The sequence below is a fragment of the Dendropsophus ebraccatus genome, chromosome 8, assembly GCF_027789765.1.
Source record: "Dendropsophus ebraccatus isolate aDenEbr1 chromosome 8, aDenEbr1.pat, whole genome shotgun sequence".
Classification (NCBI taxonomy): Eukaryota; Metazoa; Chordata; class Amphibia; order Anura; family Hylidae; genus Dendropsophus; species Dendropsophus ebraccatus.
Window position 1 is genome coordinate 107,045,233 of NC_091461.1, and position 27,422 is coordinate 107,072,654.

Sequence of the window (27,422 nt, forward strand, 5' to 3'; positions counted from 1 at the left end):
ACATACAGCAGATAATAATTTTTAAAAAAAAAAAGTAAATTACACATCTTTGGAACTTTCTGGCAGCAGTTGATTTGAAAGAAAAAAGAAATAGCTGGAGTACCACTTTAAAGCGACTCTGTACCCACAATCTGCCCCCTCCTATCCACTTGTGCAGGTGATGCAGTTATTGTCATAAAAAACAACTGTTAAACTTGCAGCCCTGTGTCAAATTGGCGTGGCCTAGAGTGTCTATGCCCTAGGCTTGCACCACCCCTCCGTCCCTCCTCCCCGCCCTTCTCATTATTAGGAATGCCCCTAGAACAATTTCTGCTATTCATCACCTGTGTGAACACTGCACATGTGCTGGATCGTTAGGGCACCTGAGCAGTGTTCAGGTGCCGAATAGGAAAAATCTTGCCCAGGGGTTTTTATAGTGATGAGGAGGGCGGGGAGGAGGGACGGAGAGGCGTTACAATTCTAGGGCATACACACTCTAGGCCAGTTTCGGAGGGGGGGGGGGGGGCGGGATTGTGGGTACAGAGTCGCTTTAAGTAAAAATGTAATCATTTTATGTATCACAGTTAAAGGTGTTATCCAGTGCTACAAAAACATGGCCACTTTCTTTCAGAGACAGCATGACTCTTGTCTCCAGTTCAGCTGCGATTTGCAATTAAGCTCCATTCACTTCAATGGAACTGAGCAGCAAAACCCCGCCCAAGCTGGAGACAGGAGCGGGGCTGTCTCTGGAAGAAAGTGGACATGTTTTTGTAGTGCTGAATAACCCCTTTAGGGTAGCTTCACACGTACCGTATCGCTGCGTATTTAACGCTGCGTATTTAACGCTGCGTTATTGGTGCGATTTTTACATGCGAGTTTTGATTTTCACATGAAAATCATGAATGACTTTTTTTTTTAGAATGCCAATGCTTTTACTACAAACAAACCCTGCATATAGTCTGATTCTTCAGTCATGCATTACCCATGATCTCTGGGTAGCAGGGTGCAGAGGGAGTGAAGTAACACATGACTACAGGATCAGACAACACAGAGGGCTTCTTTGTAGTCTGTTACCATGGAGACACATAGGTCTTCATCAGAACTTTTTTTCTTTTTTACGTTGTTTTTTTTTATTTTAGACGCATTGTAGCATTAATCATTATTACAAATTTGTACTTTTTTGTACTTTTTCATACAGTTAGCTCACACAATTGTACACACCCTTAAAATTTTATAACATTTTGTTACAAATGACCAACCCCACCCAGTGAATAAGACCCTTGGAATTTCAGATTCATCACTGACAGCCTCACTCACAGTCCATTGAACCGTAGCTGGCAGAGTATGCAACAACACGAGCCGGTATCCTGCTATAACATGTGCTTTATGCAGCAGGTGTCCCCCCCCCCCCCCCCCATTAGCACATGGAGTGATGTCACTGACAGGACCAGCCGGTAACATCAGCCCTAATCCCTCATACAGACTATTCTCTCATCAGGAATAGTTTGTTCCTTAAGGAATTCCAGTAGGTTTCTTGTCAGGTGTATTGTTGTATGGGTCTGCACGGTGTGACCTGGCATAGTTCTGTGACATCACTGTACTTTTTGATGTTTGTGCAGGTGTTGGATACCAAATTCTCTATGAATATAACCTACACATTCAATGCTGACATCACTTTCCCTTTCAATGTTCAATTGTTGCAGAACTACAACTCCCAGCATGCTCTGAGCCACGGGCAGCATATACTCAAATAGTAGTCAAGTTGTTGCTAAGCAACCTTTTTGGTCTCTACCCTTGTTTTATCTTGAAGCTGCATGTGACAAATCGCCTGGTGGCCGGTGTCCCACTCCTTACTGCCGGGTCTGGTGCTAAGCGGCTATACACATACAATAGCAGTCAGCCATCTTTTCTGATCCCCCGTCATATACATGAATGCTCGGATGAGCCAAGTGTTCATGTGTTCTCAGGTCCTGCCAGACACTTCTGGCAGTGGCTTATCTCCTTTAGAACAAAAGGACGGTACAGATGGCATAAAATGCGCTCTACGGTTTTCTCCCTTGACAACTGCCATCAGGGGAGAGCTGGGTGGCCTACATACACATTAAAAATTAAGATGATTCCACTGAAATAGTTCGACACTTGGGTCGACACCCAAGAAACAACAACCTATCCGACCATCCCCTTTGCCCTGATATTCTACCTGCCCAGTTGATGATTTGGTACCACGATAGTATCATTAGTCAGTGTCTTACTGACCATACTCATAAGGTAGCTGTAGGCCAATTGCAGCAAGGGGCAGCTGTGTTTGCTGTAGCATCATGGCCCCTTAAAGGGGTACTCCGGCGGAAATCTTTTTCTTTCAAATGAAATGGTTTCCGAAAGTTAAATAGATTTGTAATTTACTTCTATTTAAAAATCTCCAGTCTTCCAGTACTTATCAGCTGCTGTATGTTCTGCAGGAAATTGTGTATTCTTTCCAGTCTGACACAGTGCTCTCTGCTGCCACCTCTGTCCATGTCAGAAACTGTCCAGAACAGTAGCATATTCCTATAGAAAACCTCTCCTGCTCTGGACAGTTCCTGACATGGACATAGGTGGCAGCAGAGAGCACTGTGTCAGACTGAAGAGAATACACCACTTCCTGCAGGACATACAGCAGCTGATAAGTACTGGAAGACTGGAAGATTTTTAGAAGTAAATTATAAATCTGAAACCAGTTGAGATCTTTACTGGAGTACCCCTTTAACGTTGTTCTAGACACAGCGCTATATGTGGTTGTCTGGTACTGCAGCCTCAGTCAAGGGGAGGGGACTAAGCTCTGGATGTGTCATATAAGTGTCTGTAAGTTGTCTTTGGCTGTCCAGGCATGATGGGAATTGTAGTTTTGCAACAGCTGGAGGGCCGTGGGTTCCCCATTCCTGTCTTGGGGCCCTATTACACATATGTGCTGCATACAATACTTCTCAGCTATATACTATTCTATTCTTTTCGCTTTCAGCCTCCGTACGCGGCTGCCATCACTGGGCCGGCAGACAATGCCCTGGCGCTATCTCGCTGATAAGATTTCGTATTCATTTCCTGTTAAAACACGATAAGCGGCTACTTAACTACATGAATAAATAAATGCCATACAAAGTAAAGTATGCGGAATAACAAAGATTGCAGTAACTTCCATCCCAGCGTCTGATAAGAAGGAAGCCAGCCATCTTCTATGTGTATCACAAATCTGCTATTCCTAAAGCCGAGCTCACTGCACCACTGCTTCTGCACCCGACACATATACAAGAGCAGAGAGGTGTAAAATACTTCATAGGGTCAGGGGACATAAAACTAAGATAATAGTAAGACTTGGCTATCCAGAATGGCTGGGTATAGTATGAGGGCAGAAGTATGTGCTCCAGAGCTGCTCTTCCTAACTATACTTGGAGCCATAACGAATCATTTTTGAACCACAGATCTGTATTTTGGTCTCCCAGTCTGTACACAAGTACATACAGACACCTCCATATACATCTACCTACTCACTTTGTTTCACCCCCATGTTTAGACTGCACTCATTTCACTTGTTAGAGCAGAAGTACGTGCTCCAGAGCTGTTGTTCCTAACTATACCTGGGGAACCACACTGATCTATTTTATAGGCAGAACGCTTGTCTTTGGTCTCCCAGTCTGTGTACAAGTACATACAGACAATTACCTCTCTCTCTTGTCTTTCTTTTGCACAGCATCGATTCTACTTATTAGATGAGAAGTATGTGCTCCAGAGCTGTTCTTCCTAACTATACCCAGGCACATTTTTAATGCCAGAGATCGCAGCCTGAGGTCACCCTGTCACCCGGTCTGTGTATAAGTACATATGGGCACTTCCTCCATATTGGACTGCACCATAAACAGAGCAGAAGTATGTTCTTCAGAGTTGTACTTCCTAACTATATCAGGGGACAGGAAGCTGGAACCACATGGAACCATTTTGCCCCTAGAGCTGTCCGTGGTCATCCGGACACCCAAAGAAAATACAGACACTCCCTGTACCTTGCCCTCCTTCTTCATGAATTGTTAAAGGGATACTCCATAGGAAAAAAAATTAAATCAACTTGTGCCAGAAGGTTATACAGATTTGTAAATTACTAGTGATGAGCAAACTTTATAAAAACATCCAAGTTCGGACATATATCCATGTTTTCCTGGCATCCCCAGGGCGGCATCCAATTTATCCAGACACCGGGAGCGTAATGCCATTTTTCTGAAGTTCACTCATTACTATAAATTACTTCTATTTGAAGGGGTACTCCAGAGAGAAAAAAAAATCAGATCAACTGGTATCAGAAAGTTCTAAAAAGTTCTAAATTATTTCTATTTAATAAATTCCAGCACTTACAAGCTGCTGTATGTCCTACAGGAAGTAAAGTATTATTTCCAGTCTGACACAGCGCTCTCTGCTGCCACCTCTGTCCATGACAGGAACTGTCCAGAGCTGTGGCAAATCCCCATAGGAAACCTCTCCTGCTCTGGACAGTTCCTGCTTTGGACAGAAGTGGCAGCAGAGAGCGCTGTGTCAGACTGGAAAGAATACACCACTTCCTGCAGGACATACAGCAGCTGATAAGTACTCGAAGATTTGACATTTTTAAAAAGAACTAATTTACAAATCTGTAAAACTTTCTGACACCAGTTGATTTGAAAACATTTTTTTCTCCAGAGTACCCCTTTAATGCCATACAAATTCCTGCACTGATGGTTTCTATTAGTCTCAGTACAAGGAGAATGCAAATTCAAATAAATTATAACAACAGGATTCTTTATGCTTTGTTCTAAAGTCATAGGACTGACTGAGTTATTTGCATTTCAAGACAAAGTTGCATCACAGAGATGCAATGGAATATTTCCATGTCTGCAGCAGACCATCACACCTTAGTGATTACGAGTCCACCAGGCCTTATTGTTCAGCTTGGCTACAGGAGGTTACATAAATCATGTATCCTGGTGGTCTGCTACCCAGATTTTACGTAGTCTCGAAGTCAGCCATGCTGCCCTGGGTGTATACAAGATATCACATCTGGAAATCATAATGGAAAGCCGAATAATTAAGAAATATGCAGATTCTGATGGAATGGATGGGAAAGAACAATGTGTAAGATCCAGGAATCTGTGCGACATAAAAAACAGAATTCATCCCATGATTGTCAAGACAAATGAACAAGCTCCCCCTCCCCTGAAAATGTCCTTGTGCACATGGCAGGGCCATCTGGACAATGCCTGTATGGCGGCACATGGAGCACTACTCAATTATCATTAACATTGGGAACTGCTCATTTTAGCATCTATGCACTGAAATGTAGAATAAAACAAACTATAACTAATGACATCCACATTTATCAGTCTGCTTTCTGTACAATACAGGACGTAACTCAGGATCAGCACATGCATGTAATATATGTACATAGTGACCCCACTAGCAGAATAGTGAGTGCAGCTCTGGAGTATAATACAGGATGTAACTCAGGATCGGTACAGGATAAGTAATGTAATGTATGTACACAGTGACTCCACCCAGGGGTGATTCTAGCCTCTCTGCTGCCCGAGGCAAACTATAGGATGACGCCGACCCCCCCCCCCCCCCGTCAATCCGCCCACATTATAATCCAATACTGCCCCCCCCCCCCCCCCCCCCCCAATGCTGTCCCTAGTAAACATAATGTTTGGTCCCTTGCTGCACAGAGGATGTCAGGAGAGGAGGGTGCTGATCTTATAGGAGAATTCCCAGCAGCACAGAGTATGTCAGGAGAGCAGGGTGCTGATCTTTTAGGAGATGGTCCCCCTCTTCCCCCTTATAGATGGTCCCCCTCTTCCCCCCCTTATAGATGGTCCCCCTCTCCCCCCTCCCTTATAGATGGCCCCCCTCTTCCACTCATTTAAAGATGGTCCCCCTCTTCCCCCCTCCCTTATAGATGGTCCCCCTCTCCCCCCCCCCCCTTATAGACGGTCCCCCTCTTCCCCCCCCTTATAGATGGTCCCCCTCTCCCCCCTCCCTTATAGATGGTCCCCCTCTCCCCCCTCCCTTATAGATGGTCCCCATCTCCCCCCCCCCTTATAGATGGTCCCTCTCTCCCCCCCCCCCCCTTATAGCTGGTCCCCCTCTTCCACTCATTTAAAGATGGTCCCCCTCTTCCCTTCTCCCTTATAGATGGTCCCCCTCTTCCCCCCCTTATAGATGGTCCCCCTCCCCCCCCCCCCCTTATAGATGGTCTCCCTCTCCCCCCCCCCTTATAGGTGGTCCCCCTCTTCCCCCCCCCTTATAGATGGTCCCCCTCTTCCCCCCTCCCTTATAGATGGTCCCCCTCTTCCCCCTCCCTTATAGATGGTCCCCCTCTTTCCCCCCTTATAGATGGTCCCCCTCTTCCTCCCCCCCTTATAGATGGTCTCCCTCTCCCCCCCCATTATAGATGGTCCCCCTCTTCCCCCCCCCCCCTTATAGCTGGTCCCCCTCTCCCCCCCCGTTATAGATTGTCGCCCTCATCTTCCCCCACTTTTATAGATGGTCCCCCTCTCCCCCCCCCTTATAGATGGTCCCCCTCTCCCCCCCCCTTATAGATGGTCCCCCTCTGCCCCCCTCCCTTATAGATGGTCCCCCTCTGCCCCCCTCCCTTATAGACGGTCCCCCTCTCCCCCCCCTTATAGATGGTCCCCCTCTTCCCCCCTATAGATGATCCCCCTCTGCCCCCCCTCCCTTATAGATAGTCCCCCTCTGCCCCCCTCCCTTATAGATGGTCCCCCTCTCCCCCCCCCTTATAGATGGTCCCCCTCTCCCCCCCCCCCCTTATAGATGGTCCCCCTTTCCCCCCCCTTATAGATGGTCCCCCTCTCCCCCCTCCCTTATAGATGGTCCCCCTCTCCCCCCTCCCTTATAGATGGTCCCCCTCCCCCCCTTATAGATCGTCCCCCTCTCCCCCCCTCCCTTATAGATGGCCCCCCTCTCCCCCCTCCCTTATAGATGGTCCCCCTCTTTCCCCCCCTTATAGATGGTCCCCCTCTTCCCCCCCCCTTATAGATGGTCCCCGTCTTCCCCCCCTCCTTATAGATGGTCCCCCTCTCCCCTCTCCCCCCTCCCTTATAGATGCCCCCCCCCTGCACAGCAGATAAAACAAAAAACAGCACACAACTCACCTGCCATCCGTTCCCCCGTCGAGCTTCTCTGGTCTGGTCCCCGGCTGATGCACGGCTGCCGGAGGTGTCCTGTCCTGTCCCCGGCAGCGCGCGCATCAGAGAGCTCCCCGTGCGCCTGTGACTTCTGGCGCACGGGGAGCTCTCTGATGCGCGCGCTGCCAGGGACAGGACGGGACACCTCCGGCAGCCACGCATCACCCGGGGGACTAAGGCTGCATTCCCACGTTCCGTGATCCTGACGGATCACGGACGTGGAATGGCGGTACCGGAGACCCCTGCGTCCGGACAGCATCTGTAATTAGATGCTGGGAGCGGGGGAGACTGCATTCATAAGCACCACGCTGTAGTATCAGCACCGCGCGGCTGATTCATTATAGCGCCGCGCTTATGAATACAGTCTCCCGGTACATGCATTTCGGGGACTCCGGTACATGCATTTCGGGAATGCAGCTAATAATTGGCAGATTATAATGTGGGCGGCGGGGCATGGGCCCCCCGGAGCCTCGGGCCCCGGGCGGCCGCCCAAACCGCCCATATTATAATCCGCCATATGCCGCCCCCATGATGACAGCTGGTGGCGACTCAGGTCGCCTCATCATTGCGGCGTCACTGACTCCACCAGCAGAATAGTGAGTGCAGCTCTGGAGTATAATACAGGATGTATCCCAGGATACATAAACATAGGGTAAGGAATGTAATGTATTTATACAGTGACTTACAGTAACTTTTTATGTAGTACAGAGGTCTATTGATGCTCTAATACAAAATGGTCTGTCTGAGAATAATACAGGATGTAACTCAGGATCAGTACAGGATCAGTAATATAATGTATGTATACAGTGACTCCACCAGCAGAATAGTGAGTACAGCTCTGGAGTATAATACAGGATGTAAAGGTCATATTACTCGGTACAATATAAGGGGGAAGCGAGCTCCTCTCCTGGGGAGCAGCAAGAGGGTCTGCCCGGATGATCCTTAAAGTGTACCTGTCGTTATAACTTTCAAAATGTAAATCAGCAGTAGAGCAAGTTTGCAATTTACAATCTTTATTTTTTTTTTAGTTATCATGGAAAACACAGGACTTCCTGTGTTCTGACTCTTTTTTTTCTCAAAAAACCGGAAACAGTCCGAAAACAGGAAGTCCTGTGTATATCCCAGGCCATCTGAGCGCTCACAGAGAGAAGGTAGTCATGTGATTGACAGACGCATTGAGCGGTGACTCTCTGTACTGGCCGGAATTCCTGTGTTTAGTCTGTTTTTTTTAACCGGCAGAAAATCTGCCTTCAGGAGACTGGACCTGGATTTCTGGTAAGTTCAGCTTTGTTTAACAGCATGATAACAACAACAAAAATAATGAATGTCAATTGCAAACTTGCTTTATTTCACATCTACTGTTAATTTAGATTTTGAAAGTTAAAACGACAGGTACACTTTAAATCGCCTGGGCTGCCCAATGAAGTCAGTGGTGGTCTGCTGTCGCTGCTCCTATAACATGGTGTGGCGAGTAGCAGACCGTTGCTGTCGATAACAAGATTTTTTAACATGTTGAAAGGCCGCAATCAGCCGACATTGTGCTCAATGGCATATACAAAGTGACTCACAATAAAGCTTTGACATGTCAGACTTCAAGGTCTTACTGCTGAGACCTCCATTGATCATTAGACCAAGTAGGGAGAGTTGGAATGGTAACATGTTATTACTCCCCAGCTGGAAGTGATTCCCATCCTGTTTGTTTGGACGCTTCGATTGTAGGTTTATAGGGGACATTTACGAAAATTGTGGTAGGAGCGTATGTTAGGAAGAAGGTGCAGATTCGCTCCTTCTCCCTGGCATATACCCAACCACTCGTCTGGGGGGAGGAGGCGTGTTCGCAGGCATAAATTATGATCTAAATCTATACCTGCCGGAAGCAGGTGCAGATTTATTGCGCCGGGTGCAGGGTCGGAGGCCCAGCCGGCAGGATCCACTAAGAGGCGTGCACCTCTTAGTGAATTCAGCCGGGGAAAAGGGAAAAGGGGGTGTGGCCTAATTTAAAACTGGCGTACGCTGGTCTTGATAAATCCCCCCCCCTATAAGTCTGTGATTTGTGGAGTAAAGAGTGTGACAGGCTGCTTTTCCCCACTCATTCTAATGATTTTTGGGGGTTTCAGCAAGTAAATGACAGGGACAACATGGAGATTAAGGGGGAGATTTATCAAACATGGTGTAAAGTGAAACTGGCTCAGTTGCCCCTAGCAACCAATCAGATTCCACCTTACATTCCTCACAGACTCTTTGGAAAATGAAAGGTGGAATCTGATTGGTTGCTAGGGGCAACTGAGCCAGTTTCACTTTACACCATGTTTGATAAACCTCCCCCTAATTCTCTATATAAAGTGTGATCAGTGGAGAGCATGAAGGGTTACCTCTGCACACTCTGTCGCGCCTCCGGGACTGCCGGGCCTGAAGATTCCAGTAACTTTTCTCCTTCATGTTCCGTGTCTTGAGGGGCCATGTTGTCTGTGTGACCACCCCCTCCATCCTGTGAATGGGAGGCTATCTCGGTCTTCTCTCCATCGCTGTCTCCCTCATCCTCAGAGGAGCTAGAATCCTCGCTAGATGTCGTTTCATAACTATGGACACAAGATTAGATTATAAATCTGATGGGAATTCATTCTGATTGTACAAAAATCCATAAGGATTTTCCGTAATGGGGTGAAATCAAAGAGCAAAAGATTAGAGAAACATGCCGGCCTCCTCCAGAAACTGCGCCATATGGCATCTATGGGGTGTGTGGGGTGTTGCAGTTAAAGGGGTAAAGTTAAAAGAAAATGATTTTTCTTTTAACTCTTTTAAATCAACTTGTTTCATAAAGTTATACAGGTTTGTAATTCACTTCTATTTAAAAATTTCACTTCTATTTAAAAATCTCAAGTCTTCCAGTACTTATCAGCTGCTGTATGTCCTGCATGAAGTGGTGTATTCTTTCCTGTCTGACACAGTGCTCTCTGCTGCCACCTCTGTCCATGTCAAGAACTGTCCAGAGCAGTAGCAAATTTCCATAGAAAACATTTTCTGCTTTGGACAGTTCCTGGCATGGACAGTGGTGGCAGCAGAGAGCACTGTGTCAGAATACATAACTTCCTGTAGGGCATACAGCAGCTGATAAGTACTGGAAGACTGGAAGAAGTAAATTACAAATCTATATAACCTTGTGAAACCAATTGATTTGAAGGGGGAAAAATCCCCTTTAAGTTCTTAAATGAATGGAAATGAGCTGCAATACCACCTATGACCTTTGGACAGGAGGGGCGCTGTGTTATATATATTAACTCATTATAGTAAACTACTGACTATAATTTTCCATAACATAAATGATATGAAAGGAAATATCTAGAATTATCCCCAGCTACATAATAAATTTTAATAGTAGGAACCCTAATTCTAAAAAATCCTGCCTTGATTTCTTGTCCATGCGGCTGAACCCTAGTAATTGAATTATAGTTACATTTCCTGACAATGCGGTAGTGTGTGCGTCCTCTGTGATGCTTACCCACCATTGACCCCAACAAACTGGAGATTCTTCTTAGCTTGAGTGTCTCCAGCCGAGCGGCCGCTGCTACTGTTCTTCTTCTTCATTATGGACTTCAGGCTCTTGGGAGACGCTTCTGTATAGGGAAACCCAGACACGAATTGGCATTGGGCATCTGATCAGACATCAATATATATGGAAAAGATGTGACTGATGATTGGGATGTTGTTTAAGCTTAAAGTTTGAATACAGAGGAGTATATAAATGAATCAAAATGGCCGACTTTACACAATGTTGAGTAAGTAAGTTGCCTTCTTAGTTACACTGGGATGGAAAACAGTATATGATGTAGCAGCACAGCTATGGAGAGGATTGTCTGTCAGCACGATGTTGGCAGAATACAGCAATGAGCTAGCAGAATTCTGAATGCAGCTCTTGGAATATGATGTAAAGGGGGAGTATATGTGTTAACTTGTTTTGAATCAGAGATCAAAATGGGGATCAGATCTGTCACCCCGCATTGGAGCATAAACTTCAGTGATTGGTTTCAGTGTGAACCCACATTAGATGGGAAAATTCATTGATCAGAGAGACAGGGAATGAGACCTGGTCATTGGAAAAAGACTAGCCAGTATGTATACGGAGAGTATAGGGAAGAGTATACAGAGAATGATGGGGAAAGTATACAGAGAATTGTGTAAAAGAGGTCAGGAGGGTGTCAGGGATTGTTCTGCCGAATACAACACTGGTGTCTGACTAACATATCTGAACCCACAACTCACTGCCCCATTGTGCAGATGGATTATAGCAACAGACGACCAGCTCCAGTACCATGGTGTTCGAGGGAAATATAAAGGGGAGACACTGGGGGAAAAAGAGCAAATACTGGATCACTGAGTGGGGTAGGAATCAGGCTGCTCAGATGGATGCAGATCTCTGTGGTGAAACATGGCCCAGTCAGATTGATTGGGCAGATGGATTTAGATCTCTGTTGAGAAATATGGCCGGTCAGATGGATCCAGATCTATGTGGAGAAACGTGACCTAGTCAGATGGATCCAGATCTCTGTGGAGAAACATGGCCCGGTCAGATGGATCCAGATCTCTGTGGAGAAACATGGCCCGGTCAGATGGATCCAGATCTGTGTGTAGAAACATGGCCTAGTCAGATGGATCCAGATCTTTGTGGAGAAACATGGCCCCAGTCAGATGGATCCAGATCTTTGTGGAGAAACATGGCCCCAGTCAGATGGATTGGGCAGATGGATCCAGATTTCTGTGAAGAAACATAGCCAGTCATATGGATCTAGATCTCTGTGGAGAAACATGGCCCGGTCAGATGGATCCAGATCTCTGTAGAGAAACATGGCCCCGTCATATGGATTCAGATCTCTGTGGAGAAACGTGGCCTAGTCAGATGGGTCCAGATCTCTGTGGAGAAACATTGCCTGATCAGATGGATCCAGATCTCTGTGGAAAAACATGGCCTAGTCAGATGGATCCAGATCTTTGTGGAGAAACATGGTCCCAGTCAGATGGATTGGGCAGATGGATCCAGATTTCTGTGAAGAAACATGGCCGGTCAGATGGATCCAGATCTCTGTGGAGAAACCTGACTGGTCAAATGGATCCAGATCTCTAAGGAGAAACATGGCCTGGTCAGATGGATCCAGATCTGTGTGGCACCATGCTGATTTGAGGCTTTGGCACAAGCAGCAAGATTTTAATATTTCAGGCTGATAGAGGAGTAATGGAGGGGGCAATGTTTTTTAGGTGCACCCTGGGTCCCATGAAAGTTTGGACAGAAGGGTTTCAGCATCTCAGCATCGTGATCGACAGTTTTTTCCCTTCATAGAAGAGACTTCAGCAGGACAATGCACCATCCACAAGGCTTGTACAGTCATGGATTGGCTCCAGGAACATGATATCAAGTTTTTTCTTGCTTCTTCTGCCTTCATAGTCTTCAGATCTTAATCCTATAGACATCTCTGGCATGAAGTAAAACGGGTTGTTCAATGCATGTGAGGACTTCCATCTACCTTGTCTGTGGGACGATATTCCTGAAAATGTTTTTCCCTTGTGGAATCTAAGATCAATCACTAAAGGCTAAAAAGGTCCAATTTGCTACCAGATGGGGGGGGGGGGTCTCTAAAAAGTAGCCATTCAAGGTAAATGAATTTGAAGAGAACCTTTAGTTTTAGAAAAAAATGTCACTTGTCTGGGTGCTAAGCCCCGTCACTGATCACTAATCACTAATAAAGTAGCTCTTCAAGTCCATGAAGGACCACAGAGTCCATACATCACTCCACCCTACATAGCATATTCAGCTGATTCTAATCTACTACAAGCAACTCGATCACTTGGTGATTTATTGTGGTTTCCAGTGTAGATGACCACTATAATCCACAGGTCAGACATGCTCAGTGTACAGCTCCCTCAGGAGCATGTTAGTATGTAGAGGGCAAGTGGGGTCAGTGCAAAGGCTTGTGGGGGCTATCCTCTGTAATAAATCCTCACTGTTGGAGACAAGGAGCCTCTCTGGAGTTAAATCCTCCTGCATAAGATGAAATATTTATGGACCAGGGTGAACAAAGCTCAGACTATCCTTCACTAACAGGACAATTGCTTTCCTTTAAAAACATTAAATAATAGAGAAAAGCATCTGCAAAATACTCAACATTATATGTGTGAATTCCATTTATAAATTATATTACTCCATGGGGTATTGGGTTTCATTGAGGAGCTCCAGATGCAATGCACCATGGGGGAAGAGTATGCAAATGAACCCCCTGCTAGAACAGGGAAAATACCTATAGGTGTCACTAGAGAGGCAGGTTTCTTCTTTCTGGAGGGGGCAAGTTTGCATGCAAGTGATATTCAAAGACAAAACTTTAGAAGGAGCCCATTAAGGCTTTCACTGTCCACATTTTCTATTAGGGTTTATGGCTATTGTAGATAGGGAACCCCTGTCTTGGAGTGGGGTGCTATTGTAATAATATTATTATTATTATTATTATTATTATTATTATTATTATATAGAATATATAATATAACGCATAGTATAGGGCCTACGGAGCATGACACAAAGGTAGAAGTCTGCCCCCTTAAGGCCGAGTGATAGGAATAACACTGGGAATCACTTTTCCTTGGAGTGTTCACATAATATTGTTTCCCTCTAAAAATAATATCTTATTACTTTCAGCCATAAAAGGCAAATGCTGACTATTCCGTGTTCATTCTGGATGGGCACAGCAGGGGGTTGGCAGAATACACCCAGTAGTTAACCAAGGTACATCAGCGACTCCCGTTCACAGGATTCTGGCAGCGTCCACCATATTCCACATAAAAATATACACTGTTACCATAAAAACACGAATCACAGGGAGACACCGATGGAGGGCGACTGGCCAGATCTAGTGTCATAGATAACAACGTCTGACTGGTGGAGCGCTAAGAATGATTCACCGCGTTCTCTGGAAGATACTCAGGGGAAAAAAACAAATGTGGAGCCATGACAAATATTCAAGGATAAACCGGAGTGAAATCTTATTGATGTCATGTTTATAGATCCCCAAACAATTCTACAATGGGAGATGTCGTTGCCATGCCAATGCAAGAAACAAGGCAGCAGAACAAAGGGTATAGGACCCTGGAAGGGAGAAAAGGGTCAGAACACTGGTGAATTGTACAAGGGATGAAATAGTCTGCAGACAATACAATATTATGTATGATTATAGGAGTATCAGGCTATGTATTATGTTACTGCTGCTTCCAATATAACCAGAGGAATGTCTGCCCAGAGACTGCAGGGTATCTCCTCCTCTCTACTTCTTCTTCACAACTTCTTTCCTATATCTCTTTATTTCCCCCCTTTTTCTTTCTTCTTTCCTTCCCTTATTATTCCTTCCTTCTTTCCCAACTTCCTTTTTTGCTTCTTTTTCCCCTCTTCCTTCTTTCTTTGGTTCTTCATTCCCTCTTGCCTTCTTCTCTAATTTCTTCTTTTTACATTTTTTTCCCTTGCCTCCTCTATCTCTGCATCATTTCCTTATTTCTTCATCTCTATTGCCATTCTTTTATTACTTCTTCTTTCTTCCTTGCTTTCGCTCGCCTTTCCTTCCTTCTTCAGTTCTTTATTTCCTCTATCTTTCCTCGTCTTTTCTCCCTAACTTTCTTCTTTACACCCTCTCCCCTCTCTCCCCTCTCTCATTCCTTCTTCATTCCTTCCTTCCTTTTTCAGTTCTTTATTCCATCTATCCTTCCTCATGTCTTTTCTCGGTTCTTTTTCTCCTTTACTCCCTCTCCCCTCTCTCATTCCTTCTTCATTCCTTCCTTCCTTCTTTAGTTCTTCATTCCCTCTATCTTTCCTCGTGTCTTTTCTACCTCCCTTTCTTCTTTACTCCCTCTCGCCTTTCATTCTGTCTTCTTCATTCCTTCCTTCCCTCCTCCTTCAGTTCTTTATTCCTCTATTCTTTCTCATGTCTTTTCTCCCTCCCTTTCTTCTTTACTCCCTCTCTCCCTTCTCATTCCTTCCTTCTTCAGTTCATTCCCTCTATCCTTCCTTGTGTCTTTTCTCCCTCCCTTTCTTCTTTACTTCCTCTTCCCTCTCTCATTCCTTCCTTCTTCAGTTCATTCCCTCTATCCTTCCTTGTGTCTTTTCTCCCTCCCTTTCTTCTTTACTTCCTCTTTCCTCTCTCATTCCTTCCTTCTTCAGTTCTTCATTCCCTCTATCCTTCCTCATGTCTTTTCTCTCTTCCTTTCTTCTTTACTCCCTGTTCCCTCTTTCATTCCTTTTGCTTCTCTTTCTCAGTTTCTTTTCTTCCTTACTTCCTCTTACCCTCCATCTTTTCCTTATTGATTCCATATTAGAGATGAGCGATCTTGCAGAAAGTTTGGGTTCACATGAATCTGAACAATTGGTATTTAAGTCCCACTGCCTGAAGAATGTGGTTTTACAGGCAATCCTTGGACTGCATCCACCTTCTCCAGGCAGCGGGAATCAAATGCAATCATTTAGGTTGGTGCAATCTCGCTCTTCTTTATTCCTTATTTATTGCTGTTCTTATTTGGAGCCATAATGTAAGATGGGAAAGTGTTATCTCTATCCCCTTCATTGTCAGTGTGACATCATAAAGCAGACAAAAGAGGGGAGAGAGGGGGGATGCAGCAGCAGTTTCTCTTTCTGTATCTGTTGGACTGTATTCTGTAAATAGCAGGGTATGGCAGAATAAATGTAATGTTCAGAAACTTCCTTAGTATTCGCCATAATTTGGTAACAGGGGGCAGACAGCAAAAAGGGGAGAGGAGGGGGGTACAGTCGAAGTTACTTTTACTTTCTGTACTTGTAATACTGCATTCTATAAATAGGAGGGGAAGCAGCAGGGCATTGGGAGAAAAAAGAATTCTTAGAGGATTATTAAAAAGTAAATCTAGTTAGATGCACAATGACTGGCTGCATTATATCTAATATATATCTACCTAAGGAGCATTTGTGTGAATACTCTTAGAGAATTAGAAACCTGGCTACTCCATGAGGCAGTTCTAATAGGGGGGGGCTCGGGGGGTTCCTCTTCCCACGATTTTCATCAAAGAACATCTCTGTCTCTGGAGGACCTGTCCTGGATTACATAGACAACCTATGGACATGAATGGCCACTGTGTAATACTTCACTTCCCCTGTGGTGGCGCTGCAGAGAAACTGAACATTCTAGATGGATAAATAACCACTCTGCCATTTCCTAAAATTTTCTTACTAAAAATGCAACGTATTAGGGCTTATTTGTGCTCGGCCCGCTCTTCTCCCGGGCCCCATAGCAGCTTATTAGGATTTTCTATGGTATATACACTTACTAACCTCCTTCTAATGAGATATATATATAATCTCCAAAGAGACTGCAGCATGTATTACTTGGCTTAGCTCCCTATTGCTTATTTTAAGCTCACATACTTGGCTTATCTCTACACATCCATGATGAGGCTCCCCAAGACGTATGACTGCGAGGCAGGAAATATTACATAAACATCTCCCCTCTCCATGGTCGCTGGCCTGTCAGGTAGAAATATTACTTGGGAGATAAGCCGGGACAAAAATCCAAAAACACTTTATAGGATTTTTTCAATCTGAAAAGCAGCCAAGAAATTCATTGCTGCCTTCACCCCCACATCGTAACTTACGACCACACATCAGCGACATCATTTCATCCATATTTTTAAATGACAATAAAAAATTATTTTGCCGTCTCTTACTGACCTGCAGAATGGCTCTCCGACCTGAGAGTCTCCCGATCCGATGTGGAGTAAACTGAGGACAACAAGTTGAGGGAATTCACCAGCTGGTTCTGGATGGAGCTGAGTTTGGACGCCGGTTGTCTTAGGGCGCTGGCCAGGTCTGGATATCCATGTTCTAGACATGTCCACTGTTCCTGAAGCAGATCCTGGATTCGTTTTACGTACTGTCCTATAGAGGCATCTGCAGGTGGTTGATGGACAGTGGGGCAGTGCCTAATAGTGGTGGGTTCTTCATAGTTGCAGGCTTTGTTATTGTCACACATTTGAGGTTGGTGGCTGTGACAGTCCGACAATGGTTCCATCTCATCACCTTCTTTGGCCTCAGTCTTAGTAACTCTCTCTATTTCTATTTTATTACATTCAATACTTTCATCAACCAACATATCATGGACTACAGGGTGTGTGGTGTTGTCCTCCTGGTTGGAAGCTGCCAGACTATGATCAGTGTCATCAGGTGGCTGATCTAGCTCCAAGTGATGGACACCACAGCCTACTGATCGAGTCTCAACACTTATATTGGCATAGGTATTTTTATCAAAACTTTCTGTCTTCCCTTCAACATCATCTTCTTCAGTGTTGACCGCCATATCCCGGAAGTGTTTGCTTTCTACTTCTCTTCTGCTTTCTTCCATGCTTTCCATCATTTTTGTCAAATCTGTAATATACACATCCTTGGCCTTCAATTCATTGTTCTGCTTCTCCACCAACACCCTCAGATTATGCACTTCCCTGGCTCGGTCATCCAGTCTTCTAGTCAGATCGGTTACCTGCTGTTTGATGGTCGAGAACGGTGAGTCACTTACATAGTCATAGCTGAACTGTCCATTGACTTCCCCATTTCCATTGTCCAAGCTCTCAGTTCTTGCCTTGTTTTCCAAAAACACTTCTCCCTCCTGATCTTTTATGTTCCCTAAAAACTGAGAAAGTGACTTCAGCTGAGTATTTAATTTATTGTTTTTGCCTTCTAGGACGTAAATAGTTTTTTGCAGTTCTGGGATAGTTTTTATCTGTTCTTCGAGTTCTTTGATCTTCTTAAAGGCGGCTGCCAGCTCATTGGACTGGAGTCGTGATGGACTGGCAGGCTCCTCCGATGAACTGTCGCTGAAACCGCTGATGTTACGGGTCACCCTTAGGAAGTGGGTTTGATCAGAAGACATTGTGCTTTGCGGAAGGCTGGCCGGAAGACTAGAAGCTCGAGCAAATTGTGGCCGATCTCTGCTGGCGCTAAAGTCTTCAGGAGCCAATTCTTCTAACGTGGCATCGCTCATGGTGTCCTTTCTCCGATAGTTTAACTCGTGAACATACCTCAAGCGTAAAGAGGAGTCATTTCCTGAAAACCCGTGAGAGTCTCTTGAGTCGGTTCTATAGCGGCTGGGGCTCCAGGTTCTGCTTGAGGCAGCGGAGTAAGATTGGGAGCCATTTTCCGGAACGCTAAAGTTACGAGGCAGCGTGCTAAACTTGGATTGCTTTGCTCTTCGGTGGATGTGGATCCTCTTGATGGTGTTCCCCTTTTCGATATCATGCACGTACTTGAGAAAGTCAAGATCCAAGTGGAAGCCATATGGTGTCTCCACGGAGTAGGGCACCCGATTCTCCTTTTTCTCCTCCTTAGATCCATTTTCTCCTTGAGAAAAGAAACAAGAAATAAACTTAATATTCCCAGACAGTCCTCTATGGCAAAGGCTCAAACATTCATTAAAAAGGTCTTAACAAACCTCCAGCCTGTTCGGTGTTTAGTGTCTCATGCATTAGTGATGCCACCGGCCCCTGGTGGATTCATGGGTTGAATATTGGTCTCATAAAACACAAGCTCAGTGCAGGAATACGACACAAAACTGCATGTTATTGGGGAGGGAAAAATCAATGCTTCTTATTATTGTCTGTCTGCTTCATAAGGCGGGAACGAGAGTGAAAACAGCTGTTATTAAAGCAAAGGTTTAACTGCTGTATTATAAAAGAGGACGTCAGGTACCACACGCATAATACATCTCCATTACCTAAATCTCTTACTGTACATATGGGAATAATTCAGGAAAGAGGAAAGAGCAGAAACAAAGGAATGAGATTCCTGCAGCTGATTTCCTTATATGTAGTCAAAGCTCTGCAGACTCTAGGGCTAACATATCCCCTGCTTGTTCAATGTCTACATAGATCTAAGGGTATTATTACACGGAACGATAATCGGGCCGTGTAATAGACCCAGTGAACGAGTGCCGATCTAGCAGATCGGTGCTCGTTTACAGTTGTTATTGGGCCCCTATCGGCCCGTGTAATACTACCCTAAATGTGGTGGTGAGTTGTGGTACATCCTGGCCCGCCCCAACAGGAGAATAGTGAGTGCAGCTCTGGAGTATAATACAGGATGTAACTCAGGATCAGTACAGGATAAGTGATGTAATGTATGTACACAGTGACCCCACCAGCAGAATAATAATTGATACTAGATCCTCATTATGTTCCCCATTAGAGATGAGCGAACTGGGTTCGGGTTCAAGTCCATCCGAACCCGAATGTTCGGCATTTGATTAGCGAGGCTGCTGAAGTTGGATAAAGCTCTAAGGTTGTCTGGAAAACATGGATACAGCCAATGACTATATCCATGTTTTCCACATAGCCTTGGGGCTTTATCCAACTTCAGCAGCCACCGCTAATCAAATGCCGAAAGTTCGGGTTCGGATGGACTCGAGCATGCTCCAGGTTCGCTCATCTCTATTCCCCATCAATTATGCATGCCAATCATTAAATATATTTTAGAGTTTTATGTGAATATAATATGCTTGTCTTTCTACTTTCTCAAGATACTCTCAAAAAGTGGCTCCTGTTCTGGAGAACTCAACACAACCAATGTTCAAATGAACATCATGAATTACAACATGTTGTAGCAGTTGGGGGCAGCTTTTAGTGATTTTTCATACCTGTATTGGTTTTGTATATTGCCATTAGAGGTGAGCTGTTACTTTTTTTTGTGTGTTTTGTGTGTTTGCAATTTCAGCCATAGCAACATGCTCCTGTCTAGTGTGAATAGTGTTGTAGGAGAGCTGACCAAATGTGTCTTTTTTTGCCTGTAATACAACAGACAAACCTAGGTTTAGTAGCCAAGGTTTGTCTGTTTGTGCAATAGGGTTCATAATCTTGTCAGTAATATAGAACACAATTTAGCTTTACTAGATATGTAGTCAAATTGATAGAAACTGTAGTTCAATGTTTCCAAATGTAAAATAATGCACTTGAGGAAAGGGAATTCTGTAGTTCTGTTTTGGAAAAGACTTCAGAAGAGAAGGATTTAGGGCTAGTCATTTCTGACAGCCTTAAAATGAGTCTTCAGACGGTAGAGAAAGCAAATCATATATATATATATATATATATATATATATATATATATATATATATATAATGGTATGCTGGGCTGTATATATAACAGTACGCTGGGTATATATATATATATATATATATATATATATATATATATATATATTTGTATGATCTCACTGTTTACAGCTCTAGTGACATCACATCTGGAATACTGTGTCCAGTTCTGGAGATCTCATCTGCATACACACCTACTGCGCTGCTGTGTGATCTGGCATCCTCTGTATGTTCTGACTACCACCTTCTCCAGATGATTGACAGCTGAAGAAATAGCAGAGAGGAGGATGCCGGATCATAAACAGCGTGGTTGTTATGTATGCACTGCTTGGTGATCTGGAGACTGACAGGAAGGATATATACATATATACATATCTGTGCAGTCAGTTTTTACGGCAGGATGAATAATCCTTGTATCGTTCATGCGGTACCGTATGCTTGGTTAATTTGTGCTTATCGACGCTTGTTTGCACCCCCCGAGAAATCTTTTAGTGTAAAAGGACCCCAAATCTCTGTCCTCATGATCTATTATCATTCTAGGCACTCTTCCTTAATAACATTATAATTTACTGTATTTTATATGTATGGTTGAATCCCTGTTTGTTTCATTTAAGTTAATACAGAAAACATTTGCTTTGTATATGATGACCCATTTTACAGCGTCTGATAGGAACGCTTAAGTGAGAATGTAAATTACATCCGCGCTTAGTTTAATGAAGGTGATTAATCAGGCCGCGAGGCTCGTATACGCTCCGGAGCCGCAGAATTAGATTAATAGGTTTAATAAGCAGCGGAAGTATCGGATCCATAACTTGGCTATTTTAGATTATTTCAGGACACACAGTGTGTAAAGCATGGGGTGACTGTCCTTAAAGGGGGCCCGGTATAAAACTATATGGGTACAGGCCTCAATTGCATCATAGGGATTCCTTTCCATGGTGATCTAAGAAGGTTCCCCCCCCCCTCCTTCTATCAGATGATTGCTGATCCTACTTAATGTGTTACTGTCATTTGCAGACATGTCTGATCAGACTGGGTCTCAGTCCTGAGGCCTCACTGCGATTCCAAGATTTCCTCACCTGTCAGTCAAATCCAATGCATTTGCTTTATTTGCAGTCTGGAGTGAAGAAGTTGGAACTGATTGACAGTGGAGGAGAGCTGCCACTCTTCCTGGATGTATCAATATGAGGATTCCAGCGGGTCTCAGGCATAATACCCTGTGCGATCAGTAACTTTTGACATGTCTGATGAAATGTCAAGAGTTTGTACAAATGACTGTGAAAGAGACCTGCTGCAATACCATGTACAGGTACTATCCAGTATATTGCGCTTTGTTGGGATAGAGGAGGCTGCAGACCTTCCAAGAATGCCACGGCCCCTCAGATCATGTGATTGTGGGGGTGTTAAGATTCAGGGCACGGGCAACCTGATATTAAATGTCAGATGTTTGTCCAGATAGTTACACTTGAGTACAGAAGTTTCCTTCTGTACTCAAAAAGTTTTGCAGCTTAACCCCCCCGTCACTTCAGAAGAAGCAGGATTTCTGTGTCCATTATGGTTTATGGAGAGAGGAGGGGCCGAGGAGAATGAGGGAGCAACGAGAAGAGAAAAGGCAGCCCTGCAAATCAACATCCTGCAATTTTCTCTCACCAAGCTCCCAGGTAAGCACTGACCTTTCTGACCTGTGAATCCCGTTTATGTGCCCAGTCTCCAAACTGCTGAGCTGCTTGTCTCCTCTTCCTGCTCACTCATCTCCCTCGGCTCCTCCCCCCTCCATAAGTTATAATGGACACAGCCGAACCAATCTTTACTTTGCTCCTTTGTAATGAAGACAGATTTACTTGATAATGCACAGATAAGAAATGAAGGGGGAGGCTGGAAAATGGCTTTTTGGGTACAGAAAGAGGCTTTTTTTTGACTAATAAAACCTATTACAGAGTTTCCTAAAACCGCTTGTACTACTGATTTCTGCAAGAAATACTTTAAATGACAGCTACAGATATAAAAATCTACAATGTGTAAAGAACCTTGTGGAGCACAACAGAGGGAAGTTTGAATGCTTGTGTCATACACTGCACTAACCATATGATGTATCCTTTAAAGGGGTTATCCAGCGTTAAAAATGTAGTGCTCCGGTACTTTATACCACCTGGGGAAAAGTACCTCTGTCAGGTATCGCACAAAGGGGATGAAGGTGCTATTTGTGTATTACCCCACTAGATGTCCCTCTGTTCCTTTGTATTATATGATCACTGCTGAAGGAAATGGGTTAACTTATTTTATTTGTCTGTTCACTGTTCTGTCCAATCACAGGTGCAGGTGCCTCACTTGGCTCTCAGCCAACTACACTTCTTCACTCTCTTTTCTCCATACAGCCCCACCAATTGGAGTTAGTCCTGGTTTCCCCTATAAAAGGGTAGTAAGTTCCTCATGGGACGTCTTCAGTTGGCAGATGGTGGTAGGAGATACAGTCAATAGAGAGCGTTCCTGCTGCAGTAAAGCTGGGCCTGATCCAGGCCAGGGCCTTTGTCAGGAACTACAGAAATAAAGATTTCCTTAAGAAAGCAATTTATCTCAGTATTCAGTGCTAAACCCTCAGGAGGGGTTAACGTCCTCTAGGGTACACCTTCTCCATGCCAGGAATCCATCTCAAATATTCTCAGGACAGTTACCACAGCAAGGAACTGCTCCCCAGTAGGACAAAGAGCAGCAAGCTAAAGTATCTTACTGACTTACACACGGCTCTTCTGGGAGGTCTCGGGAAGTCTGCTTCACCCAGTAGCAAAGGCCTGGGGCTCATACTACCCAACCTGCCACTCGCTGAACTGGTTGGGCAGAAGTCGGTCAGATAGTCAAGTATCTAAACATGAGCACGAGAATTCTTCTTCTACACACTTCTACACTACCAATTCCCGGCAGAGTACAATACTAAATCGGACAAGGTTCCCAAGACTGTCCCTACACCTGCACTACGTTACCTCTACCTTCCTTTCTACTCTTCACCCCTGTCACCTGCACCTTCTGAGTTTACCGATGTTATCCTTGTATTGCACTAAAGCTTCTCAAGTAAAAGCGCTGGACTCATTTTATTTTTGTGCCGACCTGCACCTACACCTACACTTGGGCTACCCCTTTTTTCAAGAAAAACACTTTCTTCTAGAGACAACACCACTCTTGTCTCCAGTTCAGGTGTGGTCATGTTTTTCTAACACTGGATAACCCCTTTAAGCATGAAGCGCTCCTTCAATGACCAAATGCCAAGCATATGCATACATGTACGCTCCTCCATTGCTCATAAAGCCAAAGTAAAAAGTCGCCATTACGGTAGTTGTACATACCAATTGTCTTCTCCATGGCTGATCCCGCTTTACCTAGCAAACTTCATCCACGCAGAAAAATGGGTTAGAACCTAGAAAACACGAACATAAAGGACGTTAACTACGGCATCTCGCCTCCTCCACCTGGTGTACTCGGAGACTTTAGCGGAAAGCAAAGTCATTACACAAAATCAATGCAATTTCTTCCATTTAGTTTTCATGCCCCCCCTCCTCCGCCTCCGCTAACCTACAAACAACCAGTCGCCGCGTTCTCACCAGGTGCTTATTTATTTGGAGCAACTTTACATAGATCAAAAATAACACAGAGCGGGTTGTGCTAGCTGCGGTACATATGTTCACCGTGTTATTTCTAAACTCACTTTGAAATTAAGCACCCCCCCCCCCCCACCGCCGCCACTACCACCATACACATCATCATCGGATAGAGACGGCAGGAATAATTTCATAGTCCGATGCCAGTCCTTCTCTTTACACACAGACACGACTGCAAGCAAAAGAAGGCGTCAAAGCTACAGAATGGGGTAGGATCCTATACAATAAATCTCAGCCCCCCCCCCCCACTTCAGGTATTGATCAATGTGATTTACTGCCTGGATCGGAATAAAAGCGAGAGAGAGATAGAACCGTCCGCCGCCACCTGCTTTATCTCCACTCCGTAACTAGATCATTAAAACATTTGCATATCTTACATAACGTTCGCACATAAAAGGGACTCCGCAGGCAGAGACGAGATGCAATTATTTGCCCCGTGCGTTTAACTAATACATAATCCGGACTAAGCGACGAGACGAGAGAGATGGGAGAGGAAGAAGAAAGAAAACACATTAACAACTGTTCAGGAACACCATGGCCACCTCCGAAGCCTCAGCCTGGCATCGGCGTCTGCATTGCAGTTGGTTCAGAATGGAAAGAGGAGAGAGAGGGAGAATAACATGAAATCCCCAACAGGGATCGGAGCAATCACATTGTCAGGGAATCACAGTGGCGGCTGACATTGAGGGTCTCCTACCTGCACGCCGGGGGAGGGGCCCACAAGTTTGAGGCTACCTTCTCAGACACATCTGCTCCCATTGCAGGTGGGGGGGGGATGTTTACAGCAGACAGCAAAGAAGTGTGTGTTCTCCCTATTAAGAGGCGGACGGTCAGGTGACCAGTGACCTTCAGAGCAGAGCAAATATCTTTTTTTTTTTTTTTTTTTTTAATGATACGGGAGTTACGGCCACTGCAGCTGATATCCTGTTTGTAAGGATTTCTATCAGGCTGGAAAATTAGGTTGCGTTTACAAGCAAAACGAACTTCACATTTTAAGAGTTTTTAAATTATTTTTAATGGACCTTTTATTTTTATTTTTTAGGAAATCAGACAAAAAATTCAAGAAAAACATATAAAACGTATGTAAAATGTAAGTTGACTTATTAAAGCGCGACTGTTATTTGTATTAAAAGCGTAGTTGGGGGGGGATAGTTTTAAAACAACTGTTTTCAGGATGTTATACAGGTTTGTAAATGATTTCTATTTAAAAAAACAAACTAAAATCTTCCAATATCAGCTGCTGTATGTCCTGCAGGAAATAGTATATATTTTTTTCCAGTTTGTCACAGTGCTCTCTGCTGCCACCTCTGTCCATGTCAGGAACTGTCCAGAGCAGTAGCAAATTCCCATAGAAAACCTTTCTTACTCTGGTGGCAGCAAAGAGCACTATGTCAGCCTTGAAAGAATACACCACTTCCTGCAGGCCATACAGCAGCTGATATGTATTGAAATATTTTAGATTTTCAAATAGAAGTGATCTACAAGTCTGTACATCTTTCTGGTAGCAATTGATTAAAAACCATTTTACACCTTATAATACACCTCAGGACACTAGCTTGAAACTACAGACCGGTTTCCCCTCACTTATGGTTCTCTAGCTGTTGCAATACTACAACTCCCAGCATGCCCCAACAGCCTTCGGCCACAGTCTTTTAGATGTGTTATCAGGAGGAATTGTTATCCTGCCCACTGTTCAGCAGCTGATACTGTTTTATACTCCAGAGCTGCACTCACTGTTCTGCTGGTTGAGTCACTGAATATGTGGTGTTGTACTGCTCAGTTATGTTGGTGTTGAGGCAGCTTCCACCCATCACTGGTTAGGTGGTATGCTGTGACTCCACTGCTATGGTGGTCGGTCGATGGAGTATAGCTCAGCCTCATGTTATACTGTCATGACGCCCGTTTGGCACACAGGTATGAGAAACACCTGCTTTTAGTTTTGTGTGGCTGGCTATACCCTTTCCCCTGTGGTCGGTGACCAGCTGGGCTGTTTGGAGTCCCTTGGGCGCTTATTACGGTGGTCTGAAGAGGAGATATGACCCATCCGGACTATCAGTACCACCACCCACAGAAAGGGGAGATGACCCAAGGAAGGTGTAACTACTGTGTAGGTGCTTGAGCAATAACCACTGAGTCCCGTTATAATATATAAACTCTTTTTTACTGAAGGAACACTTTAGTACACCAGCTAACAATACACTTTGGACTTGCTGAGAGCTTTAGAGGTAGAATAGCAGTGCTGACTTGGTTGTGTGCTGAGAAGTAGAGTGAGTTCAGAGAAGTGGAGAGGAGTAGGTCGTGGGAGTCCCAACCCAGTTTAGTACTGTGCTCTGCCGAAACTTTAGAAGAAGAAGAATACTTGAGAGTACTTGAGAGTAGAAGAATACTTGTGCCTGTGTTACGACCTCTGTCGTGATACCACCTATTGCCCTGCAGCGTCGGGTGACCATCCTAACAAGGTGACACAAGCCCTAGTCCTTGTTAACTGAGTTGAGCAAGGTGGCCAAAATTACCTGGTTGCACCTGCGCTGCGAGATAGAGTACGTAGGCTTGTAGCAAATTTGCTCTATCTGGATCAGTTCCTCTAGCTTTAGGATACTGTCCTGCACCTTAAGAGACATTAAACAGCGTGGGTTGGGGTGATCCCTGACTTGTCCTCTCTGTTGTGTGTTTAGCACTGCATGGTTAGAATAAGTGTTGCTTGGAAGAGAAGAGTCTCTGTGTTTCCCATGCTCCTGGCTAAACTCTGCAGGAGACTCTGGTCTGTGTGTCTTGACTCTACGAGAACCAGAGAAGAACTTACTAGTATGGGTGTACACTTCCTCTCCCAATGTGACAACTTCCTACAGGGTGTGTAACAACTCCTGTGAGTGGAGGAGAAGAGAGTGCAAAGAGAAAGGGGAATAGAGAGGTGAAGAAGAATAGCTCTCATTGGTGCACAGATCACAAATAAACAATAACCCTTTGCTGTGCAATATACAGGTACAAAGAGTACATACTAGCAACATCTAGTGGCAAAACTTAGATATAACTTCATTACCACTTGACTTTGAGTCACAGGCTTTTGCGAGGGGTGTACAGACTAGCAACACCCGTGGTGGGACACCATATGCACATACATTACATTACTTATCCTGTACTGATCCTGAGTTACATCCTGTATTATACACCAGAGCTGCACTCACTATTCTGCGTGTGGTCACTGTGAACATACATCTTTGCATTGCAGTCAAGAAGTGGAGATTGCAAGACGGCAACTTAAGGAAAGTTTTGAAATTGGAGGAACAGAAAACCAGAAAGCCTGGGCCTGTATAATAATTAACAGCAGACCCAGCCACAGCGTATTATAATAGGACATTGTACAGACACAGAAGAATCACAAGAGACTGCATGCCTGGCTGAGAGGAACCTCCAGAAACATTAGTATGCCGAGTATATTATTCATGTTCTTAGTTAATGCCTTCAAAGT

General features: G+C 44.5%; 1 protein-coding gene across 5 annotated transcripts in view; it reads right to left on the reverse strand.

Annotated features, from left to right (window-relative positions):
* The window catches only part of KANK4 (KN motif and ankyrin repeat domains 4), a 106,095-nt gene that overhangs the window by 27,545 nt on the left and 51,128 nt on the right, over positions 1–27,422 (reverse strand). For 4 of the 5 annotated variants that reach the window (XM_069981342.1, XM_069981343.1, XM_069981345.1 and 1 more), the window contains 4 exons: positions 23,642–23,712; positions 16,900–18,561; positions 10,675–10,789; positions 9,548–9,754 (listed from right to left, as the gene is read on the reverse strand). In XM_069981342.1, the coding sequence (XP_069837443.1) occupies positions 9,548–9,754; positions 10,675–10,789; positions 16,900–18,561; positions 23,642–23,657 (2,000 nt within the window). In that variant the 5' untranslated portion in view covers positions 23,658–23,712. Of the gene's footprint in view, positions 1–9,547; positions 9,755–10,674; positions 10,790–16,899; positions 18,562–23,641; positions 23,713–24,650; positions 24,707–27,422 lie in introns of those variants that run through there. The other variant, XM_069981344.1, reaches the window with a different exon arrangement.